We start from the raw sequence: 23,934 nt of genomic DNA on the forward strand, positions 1-23,934 counted from the left end.
TCACTTTTGGCAAATTTGGCCAAAAGTTATGTTTGATTATTTGTTCTGAAAAACACAGCTAATATCTATTCATGCTACATGGCTACATTAAACGGGTAACTTATTTGTGAAGCAAATGTGCTGCAAAATGTATCTTTTTACTGGCTAAACATCCAGCGCACACATGAGTCAGGGTTGTGTGATTCACAGGCGAAGTGAGATTGCGAGCTTTTGTTTTGAGCCGTCAGTGTCGTAAAAATAGTAGCTGGAAATTTAATCCAAAGACAAACGCCACGTGACGCCAGCGTCACTGTGAGCTTGTTTGTTTACGTGTAGAACTGTGTGCACGCGGACTGTTTAGCGTGTATTCCCAGGTCGGCTTCATGTGTCAAAGAGTGACCCTGAATTCTTGTGGAGAAGATTCATGCAGCAGCATGTTTGGAATCCAGGAAAAGAAACCCCATCCTTATGTGTAAAGCCACTCTACATAGAAAGAGTACTTAATGGATAAATGGTTTAAGTACTGGTTTCTTGTTACTGCTATTTATTTGTAGAAATACAACTTTATTGCTGTGTTGATTAACTGAAATGCAGAGTATACTTGAAAATGCAACAATACAAAAAGCTGCACATTTATGAAAATTAACAGATTCAATAAAGATATATCCTTGAAACTGTACCTGAAACTAGTGAATGAAAAGAAAGAAGTTGAATTTAATGGACTCTTAGTTCATTATAACTGCATACATTTACTTGAAAGTTCTCAAAACACATTATGCAATAGCTTTTGAGCCCATTTCAAAACTTTTTAGTTATTGTTTAATGTTAGGCTTAGTTAGCTCTTTGGTCTTTACCCTATGATCAGGGATTGTTCCTTTAATAACAGGAACATTAAAAAGGTATATTTGAAAACACCATATTTAGAAAACTGAACCAATTCCATGAAGGTATGTCCTTGAAATTGGGGAATGAAAACAAAGAAATTGAGCTTAGGGGACTCTTCATACAATAGAAGTACATTTATAGGTTTTTGTACAAGACACGGACCTTTCTTTTTTGTCAGCAATCTTAATAATTGGATATTCCTAAAGTGTGTTTTTCTTTTCTTGTTTACTAGATATAGTGTAGACATTAATGGCGAATTACAATAATAGTTTTTTTTTGTAATAATAGGATAGTAATACTGAAATGGTATAGTAGTAATGTATCATGGATCTGCTGTGCACATGCACAGTGCATAGCAGTGAACTGAGAAAGCACACATACACATATTTATTTATGTATTTAGAGACTAAAGCCCTCCCGGCCCACCTGAATGTAGTCTCGTTCCGGATGCATTGTGTCTATCGCTCATTCACAGAGTGGATATTTATCTGCTTCAGCCCTGCATGTCTGCAGAATCCTCCCAGTGTGCCACTTATGTAAGAGGTCTGTCTCAGTCGACTCCCAGTCCTCCACAGCAGCTTTGATGCAGCTGCACTGACATCCTGTCAGACTGCATCCCACTGAGGCTGCGGAGACTCGGCCCCCTCAGGTAGTCAGCTCTCTGCTGATACTGTCAGCAGCCCCGGAACTGAAAGAGCTTAATTTCTTCGTGAGATATCCATCATTTGACAGAAACTAATACCTACATTTAGCAGGATAAAAGTAAATCACACAGCAGTCACTTTAAGGCATGCTAACTGCCGGTCTGTCAGCTTCTTTGCTCCACACTGATGTATGTTTTACAACTATTTGATGGACCAGAAATTCGTGGTTCCTGGAAGAAGTATCCTACTTGATAATATCGACTTTTCCTTTCACACCACCAGAGGTTGTGGTTTCGAGGGAAATGTCTATGACAACTTTAGAATTGATTGCCATGAATTTGGTACACGTTTGCCCTTTAGGCTGAATTGCAACTGTTACTTTGGCGATCCGCTAACCTTTCACTATAGCGCCACAATGAGCTCAGAATTTAGATTTGTCTAATATTGCTTGTCCAAAACTAATGACATTCCCATCAGCCTCAGCTGCAGTATGTGTTTAGTGTAACTACATTTTTTTGGTGGTTTTGAAATCAAAAAAGCACAAAGACAATATGATACTCTTGGAGAACATTCTTCCTAAAAAGAGCAGCCAAACAGATGCAAAACTGAATTTAGTTGGGTTTCATACAGTTTTCTACAAAGTTCCGCTGTGATCTTCATGCTGTGGTTGTGTCTGGGGAAGCTAATTGTCTTACAGTGTGTGTGTGTGTGCATGTTTGTGAGCTTTTACTAAATGCCCCAGGAATTAGACTGTAGACCTCTCAGTATGACACAGTACATCAACGGCACCACAAACTACAGCCTGAAAAAGAACGTCTTAACCTTCATGAAGAAAGAGTGTTGCTTACAATGCATTTTGCTGCATTAGCTGGATGCCACATAGTGACTCCAGGGACTGAAATATACTATTTTTTTTTATTTTGTCTGGGAAGTGTGGCTCTTGACCTCCTTCCTGATCTCCATACAGGAGTTTGCAACTCTTTGTAAATCCTCAATGGCAGCTGTAGCCGTACGCATAAAATAAAATGAAATATTTATATATATATATAACAATTAGAAGTATTTTCAAGAAACTGAAAATCTGTCAATATAATGGCATATTTGCAGAAGTTGGACAGCTTGGGACACTCAACAGGAATATAGCATTTAATATGTTGTTTACAGGATTAGCTGCAACTTTTAGATTTTAGTCTGTGCTGGTATGAACGCACACTGCCGATTTTGGCAAACTGCAGCACCTCATAACTTAAGTCAATCGGCCCATGAAGTGAATCACTGGAAAAAGATAACCAGATTAAAAGAAAGCAATAGATATTTGACCTATTCTCCATCTGTAAAACAAAAATAAAAACCAGTAGAGTACACATTTGGAGGGCTAACGTTAATGTTAGACCTGGTTACAACCCAAAAAAAAAGGAAAAATCCTTGCAATTCTGTTTACGTTTAAATCTTGATTCTAACTCTCGCCTTTCTATCTCTCGTTCCAGGTCCATTATCCAGATGTGGAGAGAGTGGAGTGGCTGAATAAGGTACACACACACACACACACACACACACACACACATACACACACACACACACTCTCATTAACTTTATCTCTCGCTTCTCTCGCCCACTAGTTTGCTCTACATCAGTTGCTGTGAGCTAGCAGAGGCAGACATGTGGGGTTTATAAATAGGATCTGAATCTGGAGCTCCGCTAGTCCCTGACCCAGTGCTACCACCTCCCTGGAGAAAGAGATGGATGGAGGGAGGTGTAGAGAGCGGTACAGACATATAAACGGAGACTTTGAGAGGGAGAGAGACCAGGAAGAGCATCTCTTACTGTAAATGTTACTGTAAATTCTACTAAGAAGTTAATGGATGTAGATGGCCAGGAAAAGAGCTTTTTAATACCCAAACCTGACATAGTGAATCCAATGTTTACATTCATGTTGTATTTGTCTGTCGTGGTTGTTTACAGGAACAGAGGGTCTCATTTAAAGGGGCAATAAGAAAAGATTTACGCTCCTCCAAAGCACTGAATTGCCATCATTTATCTGTAAGGGGTTGATAGGAGATCAATGTCAGTGATAACTCCAGCTGAGCGACCACAAGGACTTTAAAGCCCCCAAATTAGATCCGATGAATGTTCAGTTCTTGGGGACATCCTTTGCCCTAATGTGTGTGTGCATAAATAATGACTCTATTTTTCATTCAAGAGTGAATTGATCAGTGTCAGTTTTGATAATTTTCCTGACTTTCGATGTTTTGAGGCAGTCTGGGCATCGCAAGCATTTTCAGCGTTCAGTTCACAATAAATTGGCATCCTGCCGTCACTCCAGTGTTTGAGTCTGCCGGAGAACAGACGGTCGCTGGTTACGGCTTCTCAAGTGCAAAACTTTGCTTGCTTTTTATTCTTTATTATAACTGTAAATTTCATTTATTTCCTTTTTTTGTGCCTTTTTCGCTTAAGTAAAGTAAGAAAAGTGAAAGTAAATGAATAAGTGAGTCCGTCTGCATGCATTTATCGCGTGTCTGTCCAATATCAATACAGCACACTGGTCCCTGCACTCTTTCTCATTTGATCCAAATTGATATATTGCAACATAAATCTGCAGTGCCTCCACACAATGAGATTTCGGATCATTTCCCGTCTCTTCCCACAAACAAGAAGGGAACATAGGAAATCCTCCTTGCCTTGGAAGGTATTAAAAGTCCACCAAGCATGCAGTAAAACAACTTTGTCCAACGACTGAATATGTGTATCAACGACTAACAATGTTACCAAGAGAGAAGCAGGTCTTAGCTCCAGCCCGACAGAGACCACGTGAGATTTGGACCTGATATATTTCTCTCATTCTTTCTGCGTCCATCTCCTCTCCTCCCTCAGACGGTGAAGCAGATGTGGCCGTTCATCTGCCAGTTTGTGGACAAGCTGTTCAGGGAGACCATCGAGCCGGCGGTGAAGGGCGCCAACCCTCATCTCAGCTCCTTCTCCTTCACCAAGATCGACATGGGCAACAAGGTGACAACATCACAATGCCAAGGCTGTGATGGTGATCTCAATACGTACTGCACTTGATCTGTAAAGTAGTTTGAACTCAAACTCAGTTCTTCACACATCAATCAAAGGCTCAGAAACAAAGTCACACAAGAAAAGAGGACTATTAACAGAAAACTACTCCTATAAGTTGTACTAGATTGATGTACTAGACTACATCAATGGAGGGATCACTGAATCAGAATTAGCAGAAAGGAAAAACAGAGAAAATGAAATACTGCAATATGATTTGGAAACTGTTTGCAGGAATGTGAACTATTTGTACAAAAACATGCAAAATAACTGGCATGGTTCTCTAATGCTGCTGTTAATAGCTTCTGTCATAGTGTCGGAGTTTAGATCTTTTATTGGTGTGCCTCTATTTTTGTCCACTTTGTTGCTGTTGAACTGTTCTCTGCTCTGTCTCTTTTTTAGAACAATCAAGTGTTTTTAATCTGAGCTGTTTTCTGTTATGAAAAGCATCCCTCCTCTGTAAGCACCAAGCTGTCTCTTGTTTTTGCTCTCATTTCAGAGCGGAGCATCATATGTAGGTAATAAACAGCTGGCCTGGAAGGTTTTAACCCAGAGTCTGGTCAGATTTGAGAAAGATTTGCTCACCTGTGCCCGTTCTGTCATGTCTTTGTTTCTGTAGCCGCTGAGAGTGAACGGGGTGAAAGTTTACACAGAGAACGTGGACAAGAGACAGGTCATCATGGACCTGCAGATCAGGTACACAGAAATATTTATCATTATTTCCAATCATGTTATGATTATCAGTACAATTATTGATTTCTACAGGAAGTAGCCAAGTCATTCAAGACCTGCATCACCCTGTCTGGGTTTTCTTTTTCACAATAATGACCAACAATATATTATTCCTTACATATTTCCTTCCTGTCAATAAAACCCATTTACTACCCCTGTTTGCCCATTTACTGTTTGAGTAATCAATCCATAACGTTATGGACCCTTACTGAATAACTAAAACAGCATATTTGTGAATGTTTTTAAAGATGTACATCTTCAGCAGGTAGCAATGGTAAGTATTGAGAGATGTAGTAAGACATTGTTTTTGGTCTTTTCATGGGATATAACAATTATAACATTAGCAACAACAAATTTATGCACCAATTAACTCTGGCCTTTTCCTCTAATAATAATAAAAGTGTTTCCGCTGTTGCTAGTTCTGGATGACAATAAAATTAAAAATGCAAAGCTGTGAATGTGCAGTAGATCTTTGTATTCTCTTCCTTCGCTCTCACGTTACGTTATTAATCCTCTTAATGTGTTATTCCTGGCCTGCCTTTCAGCTTCGTCGGGAATACTGAGATTGACGTGGACATCAAGAAATACTACTGCAGAGCAGGAATCAAAAGTATACAGGTATGTCTGCAGTGTGAAATGCCTTGTATGGTTTTTTTATGCCATGTCATGCTGCAGCTTTGTTAGCCAGGGACACATTAGAGAGAAGCTCAGCTCGCTAACAAGAGGCAGGTCTCTCTCTGCTTCAGCTTCATGAAGTAGTTTAGAAACTGTTGGTCCAATAACCGAATGGTCTGTGGGCAGAAAACGAATAGACAACCATTATAAATCAGTCATCTTAAGTCCAGAAATTTAAATCATTTTCATCAGGCAAAAAGGAAAAACTGTTCTTTAGTTTGAAGTTCTCTTTTATATCATTGTGAACTGAATATCCTTACGTTTTGGACTGCTGGTTGACAAAACAAGTAATACAACGACATTTTTTACAATTTTCTGACATACTGATCAGTCAATAAACTGATTATCAGAGCAGTCAGTCAGAAAAATAATCAAAAAAACTAATTATTACTAATTATAAAATATTCTTAATTTTTATTCTTAATTTAACGTTTAGACCATAAAATGTAAAACAAAAATTGTCAAAAATGTCCATCTGAAGTTCCCAGAGTCCAAGGTGAGTCATCTTCAAACTGTCCAGTGTTATAAAAGAGAAGAGCAGTACATTTTCACAGACAGACAGACAGACAGACAGACAGACAAGTGGTATAATGTACAACAAGTGGTCTTTATCCCACTTTATCACCCTGTCAGGGTTCCTTTTGCAATACTGACCGGCTTGCTGTACATGATCTCTCACTTAGGACTGTAGAAGACAAAAACAGACAGTACAGATGTGTGCCTTTGTTGGCGGTAGTCCTCATTCTTTCGACCATGACCCGCGTATTAACCCGTGACCTTCCCAGAGACACTTTTACATAATGTGTTGACACAGGACTGATAAAGGAGACGATATCCAGTCAGCTGTGGAAAGAGGATCAGGCCATATTTGCTGTTCAGAGATCGGAGAAAGGGAGGGAGAAGTGAGTGGAGAGGAGGGTTGGAAGGATTTACAGGGAGAAATGGCTGCGCATGTGAGGCAGAGTCAATATTTGCCTTTGTGTATGGCTTAAATTTTACAGCTGCATTGCCAGGCTGTGTGTCAGCTTTACAGAAATAAGTAGTTCAGACGTGACAATGTTAAATTGGAGCTTATCATGAGTGATGAGTCATACTCAAGTGAGATTTTTTTTTTTTCAGAGTTTCCCTCTTATGAACTGTCAGACTAGAGCAGTTACTGAAAAGAGAGCTTCTTCCTCTGCTTAAATTGATCCTGACGCAGAATTATCTGCTGCACATGGTTTATAAAACATCCCTCTTCAAGCAGGAACGAGCTACAGGAGGGCGGCGGGGATAAACAAAGGGCTATCTTCAATCTTTCCACTGCACCCATTTTGATGAGCAAAATGTTGGTATTTGATTACTCAGAGTGAGCTACGACCAAATTTGGTGCTGCAGACGGGCAGTCTACATATCTGAGGTTTGAGTCACTGCAGCCGCAGAGAGAGTAACCTCTCTAATGACGAAAAGCTCTGAAGGGAAACTTTCACTTGTTTCTTAAGAATTATGTCTGTGAGTTCAGCTTAACATTAAAAAAAATGGCCCGCATCAGTTCTTCTCCTCTGCTGCAATCATCAGTTTCTCGTCTGAGAGTTTAACATTTGTGAGCGATTTAAGCCCCGAGTTTTCTCTCCTTGTGACTCTTAACACCACAAAGGGCTTGTAATGCCAGCATTTCACAGTGTGACATCAGTGAAAACAGCCAAATGTCAAGCAGCAGGCTAGTGTGTTCCAAACTGTATCATAAAATGAGGGTGAACAACACAAGCTACAGTAGCAGAGCATAACGGCAGGATCAGACTGCATTAGATTAAGAGTCCAGTTATGGGGTGATATTTAACTCTGTGTAATGTGTCATAAGGCGGGAACGTGCATATCTGGACTGCACATGTACGAGGGTGATCAGCTTGCTTGATGTTAAATTCCATACAAGCTCTTCGTTGATACACATTAACACATTTAAAATTGAGGCTTAAAAAAGTGTAATCAAGGAGCTTTCATTATCACGGATAAGAGCAGCACATTTGGCTCAGCGCTTTATCAGACTCATCAGCTCTTGATATCTGGGAGTGTGCGAGTTGCCCTTCTGCAAGCCTTAAACGACCCACAGCTACCCAGAACACCCCTCTCTACAATGACTCACAGCAATGTTTATGTTTGTTGTGGTTGATTTGATCATGATTGTAGTCATGAGGAAGGGTGTATCCTGAATGCCTCATTAGGAGGGTCGACTATCAAACCTCAATGCTTTTTTTGTACCAGCTTATAGCATAAAGTTTCAGAAAAGTTTTGAAATCTGGATTTACAACTTTAGACTATTATATATTATTATATGATATATATTATTATATGATATGATTATATCTCATATGAAACCACAGCTTTTGGTAGCAGCACAGAAACTCGGTTACAATATGAAATGATGCCCACATTTACTCACGAGGACCAGAAAGAAAGACATTGCTGGGGCTCAACATGTAGTCTGACACATCTCTTAAGACCAGGGTAAAAAAAGCCCCATGATGCCCTAATCTGACATAATGACCATCTGAAAAAACATAAATGTCAACATAAAAGACAATGGACATAAATAGGTTTGAATGAGATATAATGAAATATACACAGCAGAGACATGACTGAGTGTTCTGCTTCCTCTGTCCAGCTTCATGGAACGATGAGAGTGGTGATGGAGCCCCTGCTGGGGGACATGCCTCTGATCGGAGCCCTGTCCGTCTTTTTCCTCAAGAAACCGGTGAGTACCTCGACCTTTGGCCTCATCCTCCCTCCCACTGTGACCTTCTTATGAGGTGAACCAGCAGAGAATCTCCCCTGAAATCCTTGTAACCCTGTTTACCAGGAGTATTTCACTCTGCACCGATGCCTCACAAGTTTGTCAGTGTCTTCAAACTACGGAATATTTGCATTGCAAATATTATTTTTACAGCTTGATTTTAACCTGGATCTTTTTTTTTTTGTTTGTTTCTACGTATTGAATTTCAATTGTGTTCTCGCCTTTATTTTAATCCTATACCAGTTTTTCTTAAATTCTACATAGTCTTTCTTAAATTCAGTTTTTTACAAATACAATAGATTGATAAACCCTTTGTAAAATACAGCTGGCATGATTCGTAAAGTAAATCGAATTTTGAAAAATTTTATTTAATAAATTGAATATAATTTTAGTTGCTTTTCAAGCAGAAATCCCCTGAGAATAATTCTAGTTCCAGCTCATTAAATGTGAGGATTTGTGCTCTAATCTTTTCTACATAACTGTAAATTTAATCTATTTGGGTTTTGGACTGTTGATTAAACTAAACAACATTTGGAGGTGTCCCCTTGAGCTCTTGCAGACTGAGATACACATTTTATAGATGAAACAACCGAGGGAATTCTTGAAATGATTCATCAACAATGAATATAATCTTTAGTTCATTGATTTTGCATGTATTTATTAATTTTTAATCATATGTAATTTTTTCTTCAGTTTTTGAAAACCCTCTATACAATACATACTAGGATACTAGAAAACCATCACTGTGGAAACATTGTAAGAAAACTCTGAACAAAAATGTGCTGTTTAATGTGAAAAAATAGTTAATTTTGGTAGTTTGGTCCAAAACTTCTAGCAATAACTTGTATTTACCTGATTATGCTTCTGCTTGTACTGCACAGTTTTACCAAACCACACTGTTTTCCACTCCGGTCCTGCTGAACACTGCCCAGTCCCAGTCCTCCTTTATCAGTGCATTCCTTCTCTCTGCTGTCTTCCTTCCGGTGCCTCGGCACTTTTTATCTGCCAGATTCAGGCTTTGATGCTGGTACCCACATAAAAAACAGAAATTCTCCGAAAATGTATTTTCAGTTCGAAATTAGAACCTTTTTTATATGAACCAAGTAGTACTCTGTGCAGTTAAGGGTGATTTTATATTTTTCTTCTATCATCACCAAGCGAGGTGTGGAGATCTAAGGCAAGTCTTCGCTGCAAAAGAGCAAACGTGATTAAATAAAGACTGTATGAAGAGCGGGGAAATTATTTCTGGGTTTGTTCTGGATCAGAAGTGCAGCTTTCTACCTCCCGCACCACCAGGCTTTCAGCAAGATGTGACAATTTCTATCTTCTACATCTGGGAGGAGTTCACTGTTGAGCCACTTTTTACATGATGTTGTTAGTGTTGATGCTGCATCTTCCCATCCCACCCCATAGAGACATCACTACTGTTACATTAGATATGGGGCGATTTGTTTCATGGTGTACCATCATGGCTCTTCTCACGTCCAGTCTTCTATGTTCACGTCGTTGAACAGTGATATCATGGTTTTTTAGCTAGTTTTCCTCAAGTTTACCCAAATACCAGGTACATCAAAAATCTGTAACTGTAATCTAACATCTTATCGTATCGTAAAACCCTAACAGGAGACGGAAAGAGCCTCAAGTTACTGGTTGCTGATGGTGTTTACTCATCCTGTTCCTCCCTGTGGACCACAGTCATATTGTAGCAGGTTGCTAGCTGCTGTAATTATGTCATCCTGATTGTCCATATTGTACGTTTACCATACTGTAGGTTTACTCCGTTGGTCTTTTCTCTATAAACAACATGTGCATGTCTGCCTGTCCTGTTGCCCCTACTGAGGCAGATATGTGACGGTGGTCTGTATAAAGAAAGTTGACTTGACGATCTGGCTCATCAGGTAGTCGAGCATTATTGTCGCTCAGTATCAGTCAGCCGGTTTCTGCTGATGTGTGTCCTGGAGGTCTGGCTCAGCTGATTGTTTGTATATAGGTTATGTCTCACTTTTGTTTCCATCTGCTGCTGTACCAGGGTCAGGGTTACCAGTCAAAACAAAATTATTCTTAGCGATGGTAGCCACATGGCTTTAGGGATGGAAATGTCAGTCAATCCACCACGTTGATCCAGACTGAAATATCTCAACAACGTTTGCATGAAACTTTGTGCAGACGTCACGTGATATCAAAGGTGATTTTTCTCCCAATTTCTAGTCATTTGTGTTTAACATGACAGCTGAACAAACTCCGATAAAGAAAGCTCTGGAAAAAGCAAGTAAGTTGACCTTGAGCCAAGATGATCTGGCTCACTCTGTGAGCCAGACTTGGTTTGTGTTTTTCTGTTGCCCACCAAAGTTTAACGATGCAACAAACGGCACATTCTTCTGCCGTCACTATGTGTGTGTAGGTGCACAGCTATGCAGCGCTCAAGACAGCTGATTTTCCTTTGAGCTTTTCACTGGAAGCATTGTGAAACTGTAGAAGCAAGATTATATGCTTACATGAAGTACAACGCAGTAATTATTCTAGTGAATACACACTTAATGTCCACAAGAGCATAAGCAAAGAGAGTGAATACTTAATAGTTAGCCTAAGAGTATTAACAGTTATTCAGAACACAGCAACGGGCAGATGGAACAGTGGTTAGCTTGGTTAGCTGTAAAAAGTTTCAGTCAGGAGCAACACTGTACCTGTGGAGTAACATCTACAGAAAGACATAAGGTTGTTTATGTCTTTGTAATGGTTTCTAAGACAATCACAACCACAGTCAGAGAGACCACAGAGAACCTCAGTATCAGTGTCAGTAGTTTGTGCACACATTTCACATTTTGTATTATTAAGTACGAAATCAATCACAACTAAAGGTTGTGTTTTTCTTTTCTTTTCCTTCATTCCATACCATTATTTTTCAATGTCAGCCATTATTTTACTATTTGAGTTGCTCTGTGAATACCCCTCCCTGCCTTCCTGTCCCAGCCTGGCAGAATGGCATTGTGGGTTACATCTAGAGCGCTAACAAAGCCACAGGAACACATACGCCCACTTCACTGTACTGCTTACACACACGCAAACGCATGCCAGTGGCAACGCGTGCACTTACACTGTGCATCTAACGTGCCTGACACGTGTGCATGCAGACAAACACAGACATGAAGGAAAAGTCTCATGTATGATAAAAGATGAACTTTTACAATTCCACTCAGAACTATCAGTTCCCTGCTCATAGTAAGCACTACCCAGCCTATGAAGACAGATGAGTGGTGCCTTCTATGGCTCTGGAGGAACTCTAGAGCTCAAAAAAACATATTTATCTTCTTACATTTAGTGCAATTTATCCATTTAGATTGTTTTGGTGATCAGTTCTGGAAATGTCTGCCTCCTCTGAAATACAGTGGATTAGGATTACACTCGGCTTGTTCTCAAAAGCAAAAAACATCTCAACAGCAAAGGCCTGGTTACGCAAAGTAATCCACAGGCCTTGTTGTGAGCCATAGAAACTATTTTCTTCTGAACCACATCCACTAACCATCTGACTGTGCATCTGCTCATGGACAAGTGGCTTGTGCTTGTGATAACGCAGGATGCAAACTTGTAAACTGAACTGTAAGCATGCTAGCTCACATAGCACCACTGAGCTAGCTATGGTCACAGGTCCGCCGAAGAGGACGCCATTGAAGTGTCTCTAAGATTTATATCTCCAAAACCCAGCAACTCACACCAAATGGGATGAACTGTCCCTTTTAAGCAGCATGAACATCTCAGTTTGGGCTTACGGACTGCAAAGTTATGACAAGTTATTTCAACAAAACCATGTGGACAAAACCAAAGCAGCAATGAAATCCATGCATCCAACTGTGTATCTGCAGACCACAGCACGCTGTAGATGGTGTGTCCTTATTTGCACATAGAAACACAACCATGTTCCCTTCCTCTGTTATACAACAACACACTCACACTGGTTAACACACACGCAGATGAAAGGCGGCTATCCCGCTGCTCTGAGCATCTACACTGCAGACAGAAAATCACACAAATAAAAATAAGACTAAATCACAGGCAGCAGGGAGTTACCACACAACCAGGACGACAAAGCATTTAAGGTCAGACTGTGTCTTGTCTTCAAAAATAGGTCTTAACATCCACTGAAAATTTTACTTTAGTTTTGGTGCATTTGTGAAAGAGACGGTGGATAACTTAACAGATGATTTTTTTGTTGTTTTAAAGGGCAAAGACGGACATGGTGGCTGACGCTATAATGGAGAGAGAAAATATGAGGCTCTTAAATGCTGTAAAAATTTAAATACTCTTACACCAGACTGCCTGAGGCTTCACTCTCTGCACATTAAAGGCAGCATGTGAGTGTTTTCCGTGTACTGCTTATAAAACGGATGGCAGACTTTAGCATGAAAGCACTGTGGAAAATTTACACGCATTTTATTTGACTGATTGATTTACATCAGTTTCCTATGTGTGTGTGTCCGTGTACAGCTTCTCTCTCTATATATGCGTATGCAGAGATATTACATGACTCTTCATTCGCTTCACCCGTTATAATGGCTTCCAGCATTTGATGTTTTAAGCCTCTTTTCTAACCTTTTTTCAACTTTTCCGGTCACTCTTAATCTCAGACGTGCCGACACACACACACACACACACACACACACACTTTTCTCTCTCGGGCTCTTATTCCTACACAGAAGCTTTATCCTAATAATGTCAGCAATATGTTTTACAACGCAAACATGCTGACATCAGGTCGTTCCACATCAAGTCCACATATATGTCAACCTTGACAACTGGCGCCCTGCTCACACTCCTTTTATGGCCACTGGACTGGTGTTATTTTGAGCTGGTGCCTTCCCAACACGCGCCTGGTGATTGTCTTGTGACGGTACAGTTTGTGTGATGATGATTGAGCACTGACCACAGGTTGAGGCAGGTTCGCAGTATGATGCAATGCTTGTATTTTTCAGTTCCGATTGATTTGTTTACTCTCTCAAAATCAAATTGTCCTGATTATCTGGACAAAGAGCCTCCATGCTGCAGCCTGCCTCACTCAGGCCTGGTAATCGCTGCGTGCTTGCCCCACCTCAGCTCCATCAAGACCACAACCTGCTTAGAAAATTATGGGGTTTTTTTTATGTTCTGACACAAGACGGTAGCATGGAGTAAAACCCCAAATGCCATTTCCATGTTTTTCTACAGTATTTGCTTGTACAACCTGCTACTACTACAAGGTTTATTTTTGGTAATACAACTATCAGGACTATTGTTGTAATCACTTTACTGCCTCTGTGATCACGGATTCTGTTAGCTTTGATGCTGCTGATGCTAATGCAACTGCTATCACTCCTGATCCATCTCCCACTGCTTTCGCTACATCCAGGATAAGGAATGGGGATGATTAGCTGTACTGTTTATGATAATTTCTCCTTGAAGTTTTTTGTCATTGTAGATCATTGTAGATGATGTTGTCAGTGAGCAGGATTTATTTCTTGATGGTCTTGTATTCAGAGAATCTCTTTTTTTTTTTTTAATTATCAGTTAATCATTATACTTGCATAACTTCTACTTAAACACTGTGTACTTTTGGTCTGGGGCTATTTTTTATGATATGTGATCTGTTATAGCAACACATTAGTGGCCATGAGTTTGGTAATCACATATGGGTCAAATGTTTGGGTGTTCACATACTTTTATCTTCTTTTATTCTGTACAAATGCTGTTACTATTTCTACTATTATTATTGCTCCCCCACCACTGCTACTAAATAGGCTACTGCTGCTACATTGAGGTATAAAAGTACTAATGCTGCTCTGACTACAGCTGTCACAACTATAATAATTGCTGCCTGTGCTGTTATTACAACAATGCAGCTGTTAAAGCTGGTATGGCAGCAGCCGTAATGATAATGATAATGAATGATGATATTCAGCAGATATCAGGCTGTGTCAGGTTCAGCCAGGTTTATTACTGCAGTGACTGTTGAAAATCATTATCTGACAAACTCACTGACATAATGATTAAAATGTGACTTCAACTCATTATCCAGTTTCCTCAGTTAACCCTGTTTTATGTTGAAGTGTATAAGCCTCATAACTGGGTTAGAAAACCAGGTTAAGCCCCCATTCTGAATATGAGAATGCTGGTTAGCATGCTTGGATGTTTCCTCTATTAAAACTGTAACTGAATGTGGGGAACGTGTTACTGCCTGCACTGTTGGATTTCATCATCTGTGCAGAATCTGACTTTCACATAATTTATCTGTAGTGCCAACAAATACAGGATGGAGGGCAGCACCTCCACAAGGATTATGATTACGTCTCCTCATACTGTTTAGTCTGTTCTGTCTGTAGTTCTGTCTGTACAACTGAAAAGCTCAGTCACGTGGTTTGAAAGGTGAATATGAACAGCTTATCTTGAATAATTGAAATGGTGAATTCAGGAGTCTGCCATTTGCAGGCCCATCGCAATTTTTATATTTGTATGAGATTGTGGTAATCTGTCTGCTGTTGGATTTGTTATCTTTTTAGTCTTTATGCATGCCATGGTGTTATGGACTCATTGTTGGAATGAGGGTCTGTGGCGTGTTGTGTAGGGTTAAGCAATATGTTAAAATGTCATATCCAGCCAACATCAGCCCCACAACCAGCCATCGGCAATATATATTCATGCAGGGTGGGCTCTGTGTCTAATCATCAGGTCACTCTCTTGCTGGTCAGAGACGCATAACCATGGAAACCCAAACGCTTAATTCATTTACGTACTATATAAAGCGTAGCAAAGTACACTTACACTTGAACTGAATGCGTCACTGATGTTGCACCCGAATTGCTGTCAACCATTATCTGTTATGTTGTTGTTGTCATCACTACAGCTTTGCATTGTGGGATACTGCTTGCGTAGAGTAAGACTTCCCCATAAATAGTATGTGTATCATGTATTATTGGTTTCATAGTAAGGTTTCAGACATACTAAAAAAATGTCACACACTGTAAAAAAGCATGTTTGACTGGAATTTAGAACATTTCTTTTAAACTGGACACAACCAGGACCTAAGCAAAGCAATCTGCTGTCATTGCAACCGTACAGTATGCCGCCACGCAAAAATTGCCCAAAATATATCGCCAGTAGCTCATGTACTCGTCCAATCGCCAACCACTAATGTACTTTAGTGATGAGCTAGCATCATGTACTGATTTGTCACTGTTTGTATTTTATAGCATTGACAAACGACCGCACGTTTATCCACGATTTTGCCAACTACACTGATGATGGCAAAAAGCCTTCACACATTACTTTTCAGATCGCTTTGCAGGCAAGGTCATCCATTATGTGTTACTGAAGAGAACCACAAACCTTTATATACCCTCCATCATTGTACATTATGATCAATATGATAAATGTACTTTTTTCCCCCTCCCAGGTAAAACGAGAGTCTGACTTTTATTGCTTGATTTTATGCCCTGCTCAGCTCTACTATTCTGTGCTTTTATTATGTTCTAGCTTTCTAGGTTTATTTTTACTTACCTAATTAATATTCATTCATTAATATTCTATATGTAACTGTGGTCTGTAAAGGATGGATGTGTTAATCTAACTATTATTATTAGGGCCCGAGCACCAAGCGGTGCGAGGACCCTATTGTAACTGTGTGGGGGAAAACGAGCAAGGGAGGAAAACGTGCAAGTACCCAAGAACCAAGAGGTGTACGGACCTCACAGGCCCCGAGCAGGTAGGCCTTGAAAAAATACGTCAAATGAAAAAAACCAGGCGACCAGGGGGCCAAAAACATAGTTGAAACTGAAGGAATTATTATTATTATTATTATTATTATTATTATTATTATTCTTCTTCTCCTTTTTATAAACAATGAATCGCTAATTTGGGGGCCTGAACATGCACGAAAACTCACCAAAATTTGTACAAAATTCAGACATGGCGAAAAATTACGTATTTTAAAGGTTTCGCAAATGGCCGTGGCAAAATGGCTCTGTAGCGCCACCTAAACTCAGCCCCGGAACTGCGTTTTATGTACATGTACGAAATTCGGTGGGTTCGTGTATCTCTTCAGGACAAACAAAAAAGTCTCTTGGAGCGATGACCTAAACCCAACAGGAAGTCAGCCATATTGGATTTTTCACGCATTTTTGGCGATTTACAGGGGACGTAAATGAACGAACTAGTCCGAGGGGGTTCAAGCGATCGACTTCAAACTTGGTCAGCTGGTAGAGAAGGCATCAACGATGAAAAGTTATCAAAGGTTTGATATAATCTTTAACGGTTTGGGCGTGGCGAGCTGGCAAAGTTCAGTGTCTCGCCATGACTCGCCATCAAACAGGAAATTGTTAATAACTTGACTGTACGTGATCCAATCAGCACCAAACTTGACATGTCTGATGAGAGTCCCGCCCTGAACACGTCTACGTGTCAATATTCATTCTAAGTCACAGCGCCACCTGGTGGTGACAGGAAACTTTATGTTTTACGCTATGATGGCTCAAGACCAGCCAGTTGATCGGATCCACTTCAAATCTGGTCAGGAAAGCCAGAAAATGTTGGTGTTGGTCTGGAGCGAACGCCGTGAGTCTCCGTCAAAAGCTGTTGCCGTGGCGACGCAGACACTGTCGATTGAAATTTTTTTTACGCCATCAAAATTGAAAGTGCTGTAACTCCACTGTACAAGGTCCTATCTTCACCAAATTCATACAGTTTGATGACTGTCCGGCTCTGAAGACATGTACGTGGCCATTTTGAACCATAGTCATAGCGCCACCTACTGGCTAGAGGAGGTACATGTCTTCTTTCTCGGACGTCTCTCTCTCAGCAGGTTAACCACAGACACTTCAAATTTTAGCCAAACATTCTCAAAACGTGGTTGATGCAAAGTTATGAAGGGCTTGAGGTTTCGCCAAACGCTGTCACCGTGGCGACGCCTTGTTCGCCATGAAAATCGAACGTAATTTCGAAGCTTATGCATACGTGCACACTCACCAAATTTGGCATGCACGTCAGGAGGCCTAAAATGAGTAATTTTATTTAGTTCACGGGTTTCGGTGGGCCAAAATGGCTCTATGGCGCCCCCTACAAAACTTTGACGAACTAGCCCCCGGTCTACGTTTTACCTACATGTACCAAATTCGGTATACATATGCGGGACCATAGGACCTACAAAAAAGCCTCTTGGAGCATTGACCTAAACCCAACAAGACGTCGGCCATATTGGATTTTTCACACATTTTTGGCGATTTACAGGGGACGTAAATGAACGAACTAGTCCGAGGGGGTTCAAGCGATCGACTTCAAACTTGGTCAGCTGGTACAAACAATATCAAGGATGAAAAGTTATCAAAGGTTTGATATAATCTTTAACGGTTTGGGCGTGGCGAGCTGGTAAAGTTCAGTGTCTCGCCATGACTCGCCATCAAACAGGAAATTGTTAATAACTTGACTGTACGTGATCCAATCAGCACCAATCTTGACATGTCTGATGAGAGTCCCGCCCTGAAGACGTCTACATGTCAATATTCATTCAAAGTCATAGCGCCACCTAGTGGCAAGAGGAAGTGCATGTTTTATTCTCAGACGTTTCTCTCTCAACAGGTTGATCACAGACACCTCAAATTTGATCCAAACATTCCCACTACATGGATGATGCAAAGTTATGAAGCTCTTGACGTTTTGTCAGACGCTGTCACCATGGCAACGCTGTTCGCCATGGAACAGGAAATTGCTGTAACTTCAGTGTACATTATCCAATCTCTTTCAAACTTGTCACGCTTAATAAGAGTCCCGGCCTGAAGACATCTAGATGCCAATTAGTGACCACAGTCATTGCGCCACCTGGTGGCAACAGGAAGTAACACGTCTATGGCAATGATCATTTGATTTGCATGAAATTTTCACAGTGTAGTCAACACTTCATATACTGGAATACAGGATGTGATTAGTGACTGTTCTCTAGCGCCACATAGGGGACGCAGGAAGTGACGTGTAAGTCCTTCACGCGCTGTCCAAACTACATGAACGTTATGAAAGTGCATGGAAGGGTCGGAGTCCAACAACGGGACGGGGCCGCCGCACGCGCCGACGCGCGTGGAGGTGCGAGGGCCCTTCAACGCTGCTTGCAGCTTTAATTGTTATTATTGCTATTATTGTTATAGATATATCTATCTATATTTTTGGTCTCAGTTCTTTAATAGCTCAAATTTATGCAGGATTTAAGCGTCTGCCAAAGGAATATCAGATAATGTAAAAAGCAACAGGCCTAATTCAGCTCATAACAAATATAACTTATCTGTTTTTACAGCACCAAATACTTTGTTCTGTCTTGTTTTTCATCAGATGTGGATTTCTTTGCGCCAGCAGTTTATTATTCTCCTGCTTTTGTGCCTTATTTCGACTTCACTCCTTATTTACAGGTTGCATCCAACAGCTGTTTATTATTTAATGTAATGCGGTTTCCAAAGGCATTGAGATGCAGTACTGTAGCACATACTTCCTGTCTGTTTGAACCCAGTCTGCCCTGCTGTATTGATTATCCGGTCGATTGGATTAGAGTTGGGCTCCTCGGCTCCTGCTACAGTTTCTCTGTCGGTGTAGAAGAAGAGCTCAGTGCCGGAAAACCTCTGACAGCGTATTCACTCCATAATAGATATAAGAGAGATTATTTGTGCCAAAAGTTTTTATTTATTCTTAATGTTTCTGCTGTAGTTGAAGATTGTTAAATTGATTATATACAGGAACACTTAGATTTTTTTCCTCAAAAGTTTAGGATTTGACTGATTCAGGCTTTCCAGTCACAATATTTAGTCCCGACATTAAGTTTATTTCATAGTCTTTACTATTAAAGTGGCAGAACATTGTACAAAAAATTAATTGTCAGTGTGAATTTGAATGAGTCTCTCTGTGTCTGGCAGAAATTTCCATAATTTAATAAAATAAAAGTAAATATGAAAAAGTTCAAATTCTTTCCACAAGTCATCACATATGTAACTTTAGAGATTTTTTTTTTTTTTTGACAAAGCTGACCCCCAAAAGTCACAAAAAACATTTAATGTTACAATATTTTGTCTTTTTCTTTGTATTTTGTCTTCTTTGTGTGTTGCCACATGAATTTCTTTGTAATTAAACACACTTAAACACACGTGTACATTGTATGTGCTTTTCATTAACAGTGCCAGTTTGTCTCTTTAAGTAAATGTTTTAATAAAATCTAAACTACATTTCATCTCTGCCTTTCAGTTGCTGGACATCAATTGGACAGGACTCACAAACATGCTGGACATTCCCGGTGTCAAGTAAGTACTATAATGTAGAAATGTGTGGTTTGACTATATTACAGTCAAAGTTACAGTACTGTGTGTTTGTGTGTTTTTCTGTGTTAAAATAGTGTATTTACATTTGCATGAGTGTGTCATATGCTGGTCTGTGCATACATTGATTTTTTAATTAGAATGAATCAGTTTACTGCATTGTTCAGAACCAAGCAGCCACATCCTGAACACACACACTCTCACACACACTCACTCACACACACACACACACACACACACACACACACACACACACACACACACACACACACACACACACACACACACACACACACACACACACACACACACACACACACACACAGATTCCTTTGATAATCATGGCCAGGTGGCCTCACACAGTTCCTCAGGGAGCTAGCCGGCTATTACAGAGAGCAGGTGTGTGTGTGTTTAATAGAGACATGATGTCATAACTGGGTCTATTTTGTCTCAATGTGGACGTGCTCTCACACACTGTGTATGTACTATGTTTGGATCACAGTGTGCTATATGTAACTCACATAATTTACACACCCCCACACACACACACACACACACGTGCATAAGTTTAAGCACCTCGTACCTTTGGCTTCCAACCCCACTGCAGCAGTCACTGTTTTGTTCATTATTTCCAACATAATTAACACACAATGAACACCACAGGGATGCTGTGTAAACATTTACTTCCTTATCTGTCATCTGCTAGTGCATTGTGGCAATAAATCAACCTCATAATAGACTGGATTAAAATGTTATGAAGGTTTAGCGTCATGTGGTCAGGCTCTAACTGAAATCTACTTTCCATTGCAAACATTGGGCACATAGTGAGGACACTGAAATGACTTTACAGAGCAGAGGAATTCAAATTTCTTATTCATACGACACACAGTGAGAGTGCACTGTGCCAGCCAACAGAGTCCCATTCAGCTTTTGGCATGTTTTATCAGTTTCTCTGTCTGACATTCGCTACGATAATCAATAATCAGTCATCTCACATTCAGGGTCATTTTTTGCACTCTTGTTTTCTGAATTATAAATCTATAAACATTTATTAGTTGTAAAACTTTCTCAGACCCTAGAAAATCAATTGATTTTTGTGTGAAATCATCTCATGGTCAAGTCTACGGTTCAGGACGACGGGCTCTGGGAAGAAGACATTAATACACATGTAGTGGGCCAACCAGTGAGAGGAAAAAAGCTTTTTTTAAATTAGGTGAGTGAATGAGTACCATCTTGACACACATTATCTAACTTTCATTATACATCCCCGGTTCAGCTTTTTAGAGCTTCTCGGCTCCATTTTCCTGTCAGTTCCAAAAATATATGCTGGAATATAAACATAACACAGTCTGTGCAGCAGTGGGGGTGTTCAATATGACCAAAATGTCATTATTATAATATTTGGATATCGGTCATTTCATATCCAGATAACATTACACAGCACATTTTCTGTACATTCAGTTATTAAATAGTTTAGAGCTGATAGGTAAAACAGGTGTTTGAGTCTGTTGTGGGGACCAGAGTTGGGCTGACGGACGGCCTGTTTTAAAAAGAAGGTGAAATATCGGCTGATGGGGAAAGTTTGCATATCGGAAACAAGACTTCTTTTTCTAGCCAAAACTTTACTCTAACCAAAAATTCTTTTCGGAATTCACGCCATCAGAAAGCCCAAAATATGAAAAATCTAAATAATGAGGGTATCGGGGGTATACAATATACTTTTTACTGATGTGCCAGTAATTATGCAATCTTGCTATGTCCACCAGAATATATTTGCATAATACTACAGTAGCTTATGGAAATACACATTGATTTAGCCTTTGTTTATGGGAAAGCTTCTGATATTTTACTCAAAATCAAGTGGAATTCTGTTTAACTCTTGTACAACATTTTAACATAAACCAATGAGCCTGTAAAGCAGCAAACTGGAAAGCTTTACAAACCTGGTTTAGGCTGAATTGCTGCTGTGTTTCATCAAACAGGTAATAGATAAAAACTAGTTTTTTAGTTCTTGTCAGAAAATATCACATTTGATTACTCTGAACGGAAGGAAAACTAAACACACGGCGGGCACTCTGTGCTTTTTGGAGCGTGCAGAAGCACATCCTCCCCGCTCGGTGTAATGACAAAATGAAGCCGGTGCTTTGAAGAGACGTTCCCAGTGGACACGCAGACAAAGTGGTCTATCAGGCTCTCAGGCTATGCTGCTGAAACCATTACATTAACCACCGGATCACAGAATGGATTATGACCTTTGTTTTTTCCCACTTAGTGGTGGTATTTATAGTAACGTGATCATGAGAGGAGAGCCGCCGCAGATGGGATGTGATACTGGGTGGACCTGGGAGAAGCACTTCTTTTAGTTCAGCTTCCACTCTGAGGAAGACATGGCAGCAACAACAAATTTAAGATTTAACAGATGTAGTGTCTTTGTAATTTACACATCAAGTGCTTTGCCTGGTGGGATTTAACACAAAGTAGTGTGCATGCCATTGACGCTACTTTTACGGTTCCATTTTGAGAGTTACTATAGAGAGCAGAAGTGAAACAGGAACACTTGGTCCCGGTCTGCAGTTAATAAAACCTCATTCAAATTTACATTGACATTTGTGATATTAAACTTCGAAAACACCCAGGTTCTGTGGTTCACTTCAACGAGAGGCTAGCCCAGAGATGGTATCTCTGAGGCTGAACTGAGCACAGCGATGCTTTTAGTTTAATGCTAACATTACTGTGCTAACATGTTCATCATCTTAGTGTTTGCATTTTAACACTGGTTAATTAGCACTTTGAACAAAGTACAGTAGAGGATGATGGTGCCATTGATTTTGCTGGTATTTTGTGGAACGGTTCACAAAAGTTATAATGGTTCATCCTGAGGGGAACGTGAATGTCTGTGCCAAATGTCATGGCACTTGGTCTTATAGTTGTTGAAACATTCAACTCAAAACTAAAAATGTGAACCTCGTGGTGACGTAACAGGAGAAGACGGAGGATCAACAAAGCCTATAGGATAAATCGTCTGGAGACCATGAATGTCTCTACTAAATTTTATGGCAAGTTGTGGAGGTATTTCAGTCTGGACCGAAGTGGTGGACTGACAGGCTGATGCTACCATCCATAGAGTTTCTGTAACAGATTTTGTTTGTTGTACAAATAAAAAGAATAAAACAACTCCAGATTATACATAAAACAAGACCAACAAAGCCTGAAACACAACCTGAGGGTGCTGCCCACCTCCCCCTGCACACTACAATTACCACACTGCTAACTGTGTTCTCACGCCTCCATATTGACCTGTTACTGTTTCCTGCTGGTTTACTGTTTGTTTTCAGCAGAGAAACTCGCTGCGGTTTACAAAAGACTCCGCCCTGTGAAATGCAGCTTTCCTTGTTTGACGAGTTTGAGGGAAAACACCAGACTGAGTGTGTGTGTGTGTGTGTGTGTGTGTGTGTGTGTGTGTGTATGTCAGTGTATGTGAAGACCTGCCTTGACCCCACCCTCGTCATTCTCTTCCGGTGTGTTAGCGTGAGGACATTTATTATTTCATTCGTGATGATTTGCATTTTGACCTGAAACAACAGGAAAACTTGAGGTCACCCTCTGTGTGTGTGTGTGTGTGTGTGTGTGTGTGTGTGTGTGTGTGTGTGTGTGTGTGTGTGTGTGCGCGCGCGCACCACCAACATTCATCTTGAGATAATTATGTGTTTTTAGCAAGTGAGCAGACCAGGCATGAGCATGTCAACACGAAAATCCACTTTACATCGAAGCATATCCAGGATCAGCCCTGTCATGTGGATCTAATGTGTGTAGGAGAGCAATGCAGCTATGCAGCTGTTTTACTGCAGGCTGCTGCTGCCCTCTAGAGGAAATGAGGGAGTTCTGT

General features: G+C 40.3%; 1 protein-coding gene across 3 annotated transcripts in view; it reads left to right on the plus strand.

Annotated features, from left to right (window-relative positions):
- esyt2a (extended synaptotagmin-like protein 2a) overlaps nt 1-23,934 on the plus strand; it is a 56,631-nt gene that overhangs the window by 13,245 nt on the left and 19,452 nt on the right. For all 3 annotated transcript variants that reach the window (XM_070845324.1, XM_070845325.1, XM_070845326.1), the window contains exons 3-8: nt 2,996-3,037; nt 4,380-4,514; nt 5,182-5,258; nt 5,840-5,912; nt 8,611-8,700; nt 19,978-20,033. In XM_070845324.1, the coding sequence (XP_070701425.1) occupies nt 2,996-3,037; nt 4,380-4,514; nt 5,182-5,258; nt 5,840-5,912; nt 8,611-8,700; nt 19,978-20,033 (473 nt within the window). The remainder of the gene's footprint in view (nt 1-2,995; nt 3,038-4,379; nt 4,515-5,181; nt 5,259-5,839; nt 5,913-8,610; nt 8,701-19,977; nt 20,034-23,934) is intronic.

This window comes from Pempheris klunzingeri, chromosome 15 (assembly GCF_042242105.1).
Source record: "Pempheris klunzingeri isolate RE-2024b chromosome 15, fPemKlu1.hap1, whole genome shotgun sequence".
In the NCBI taxonomy this organism is placed as follows: domain Eukaryota; kingdom Metazoa; phylum Chordata; class Actinopteri; order Acropomatiformes; family Pempheridae; genus Pempheris; species Pempheris klunzingeri.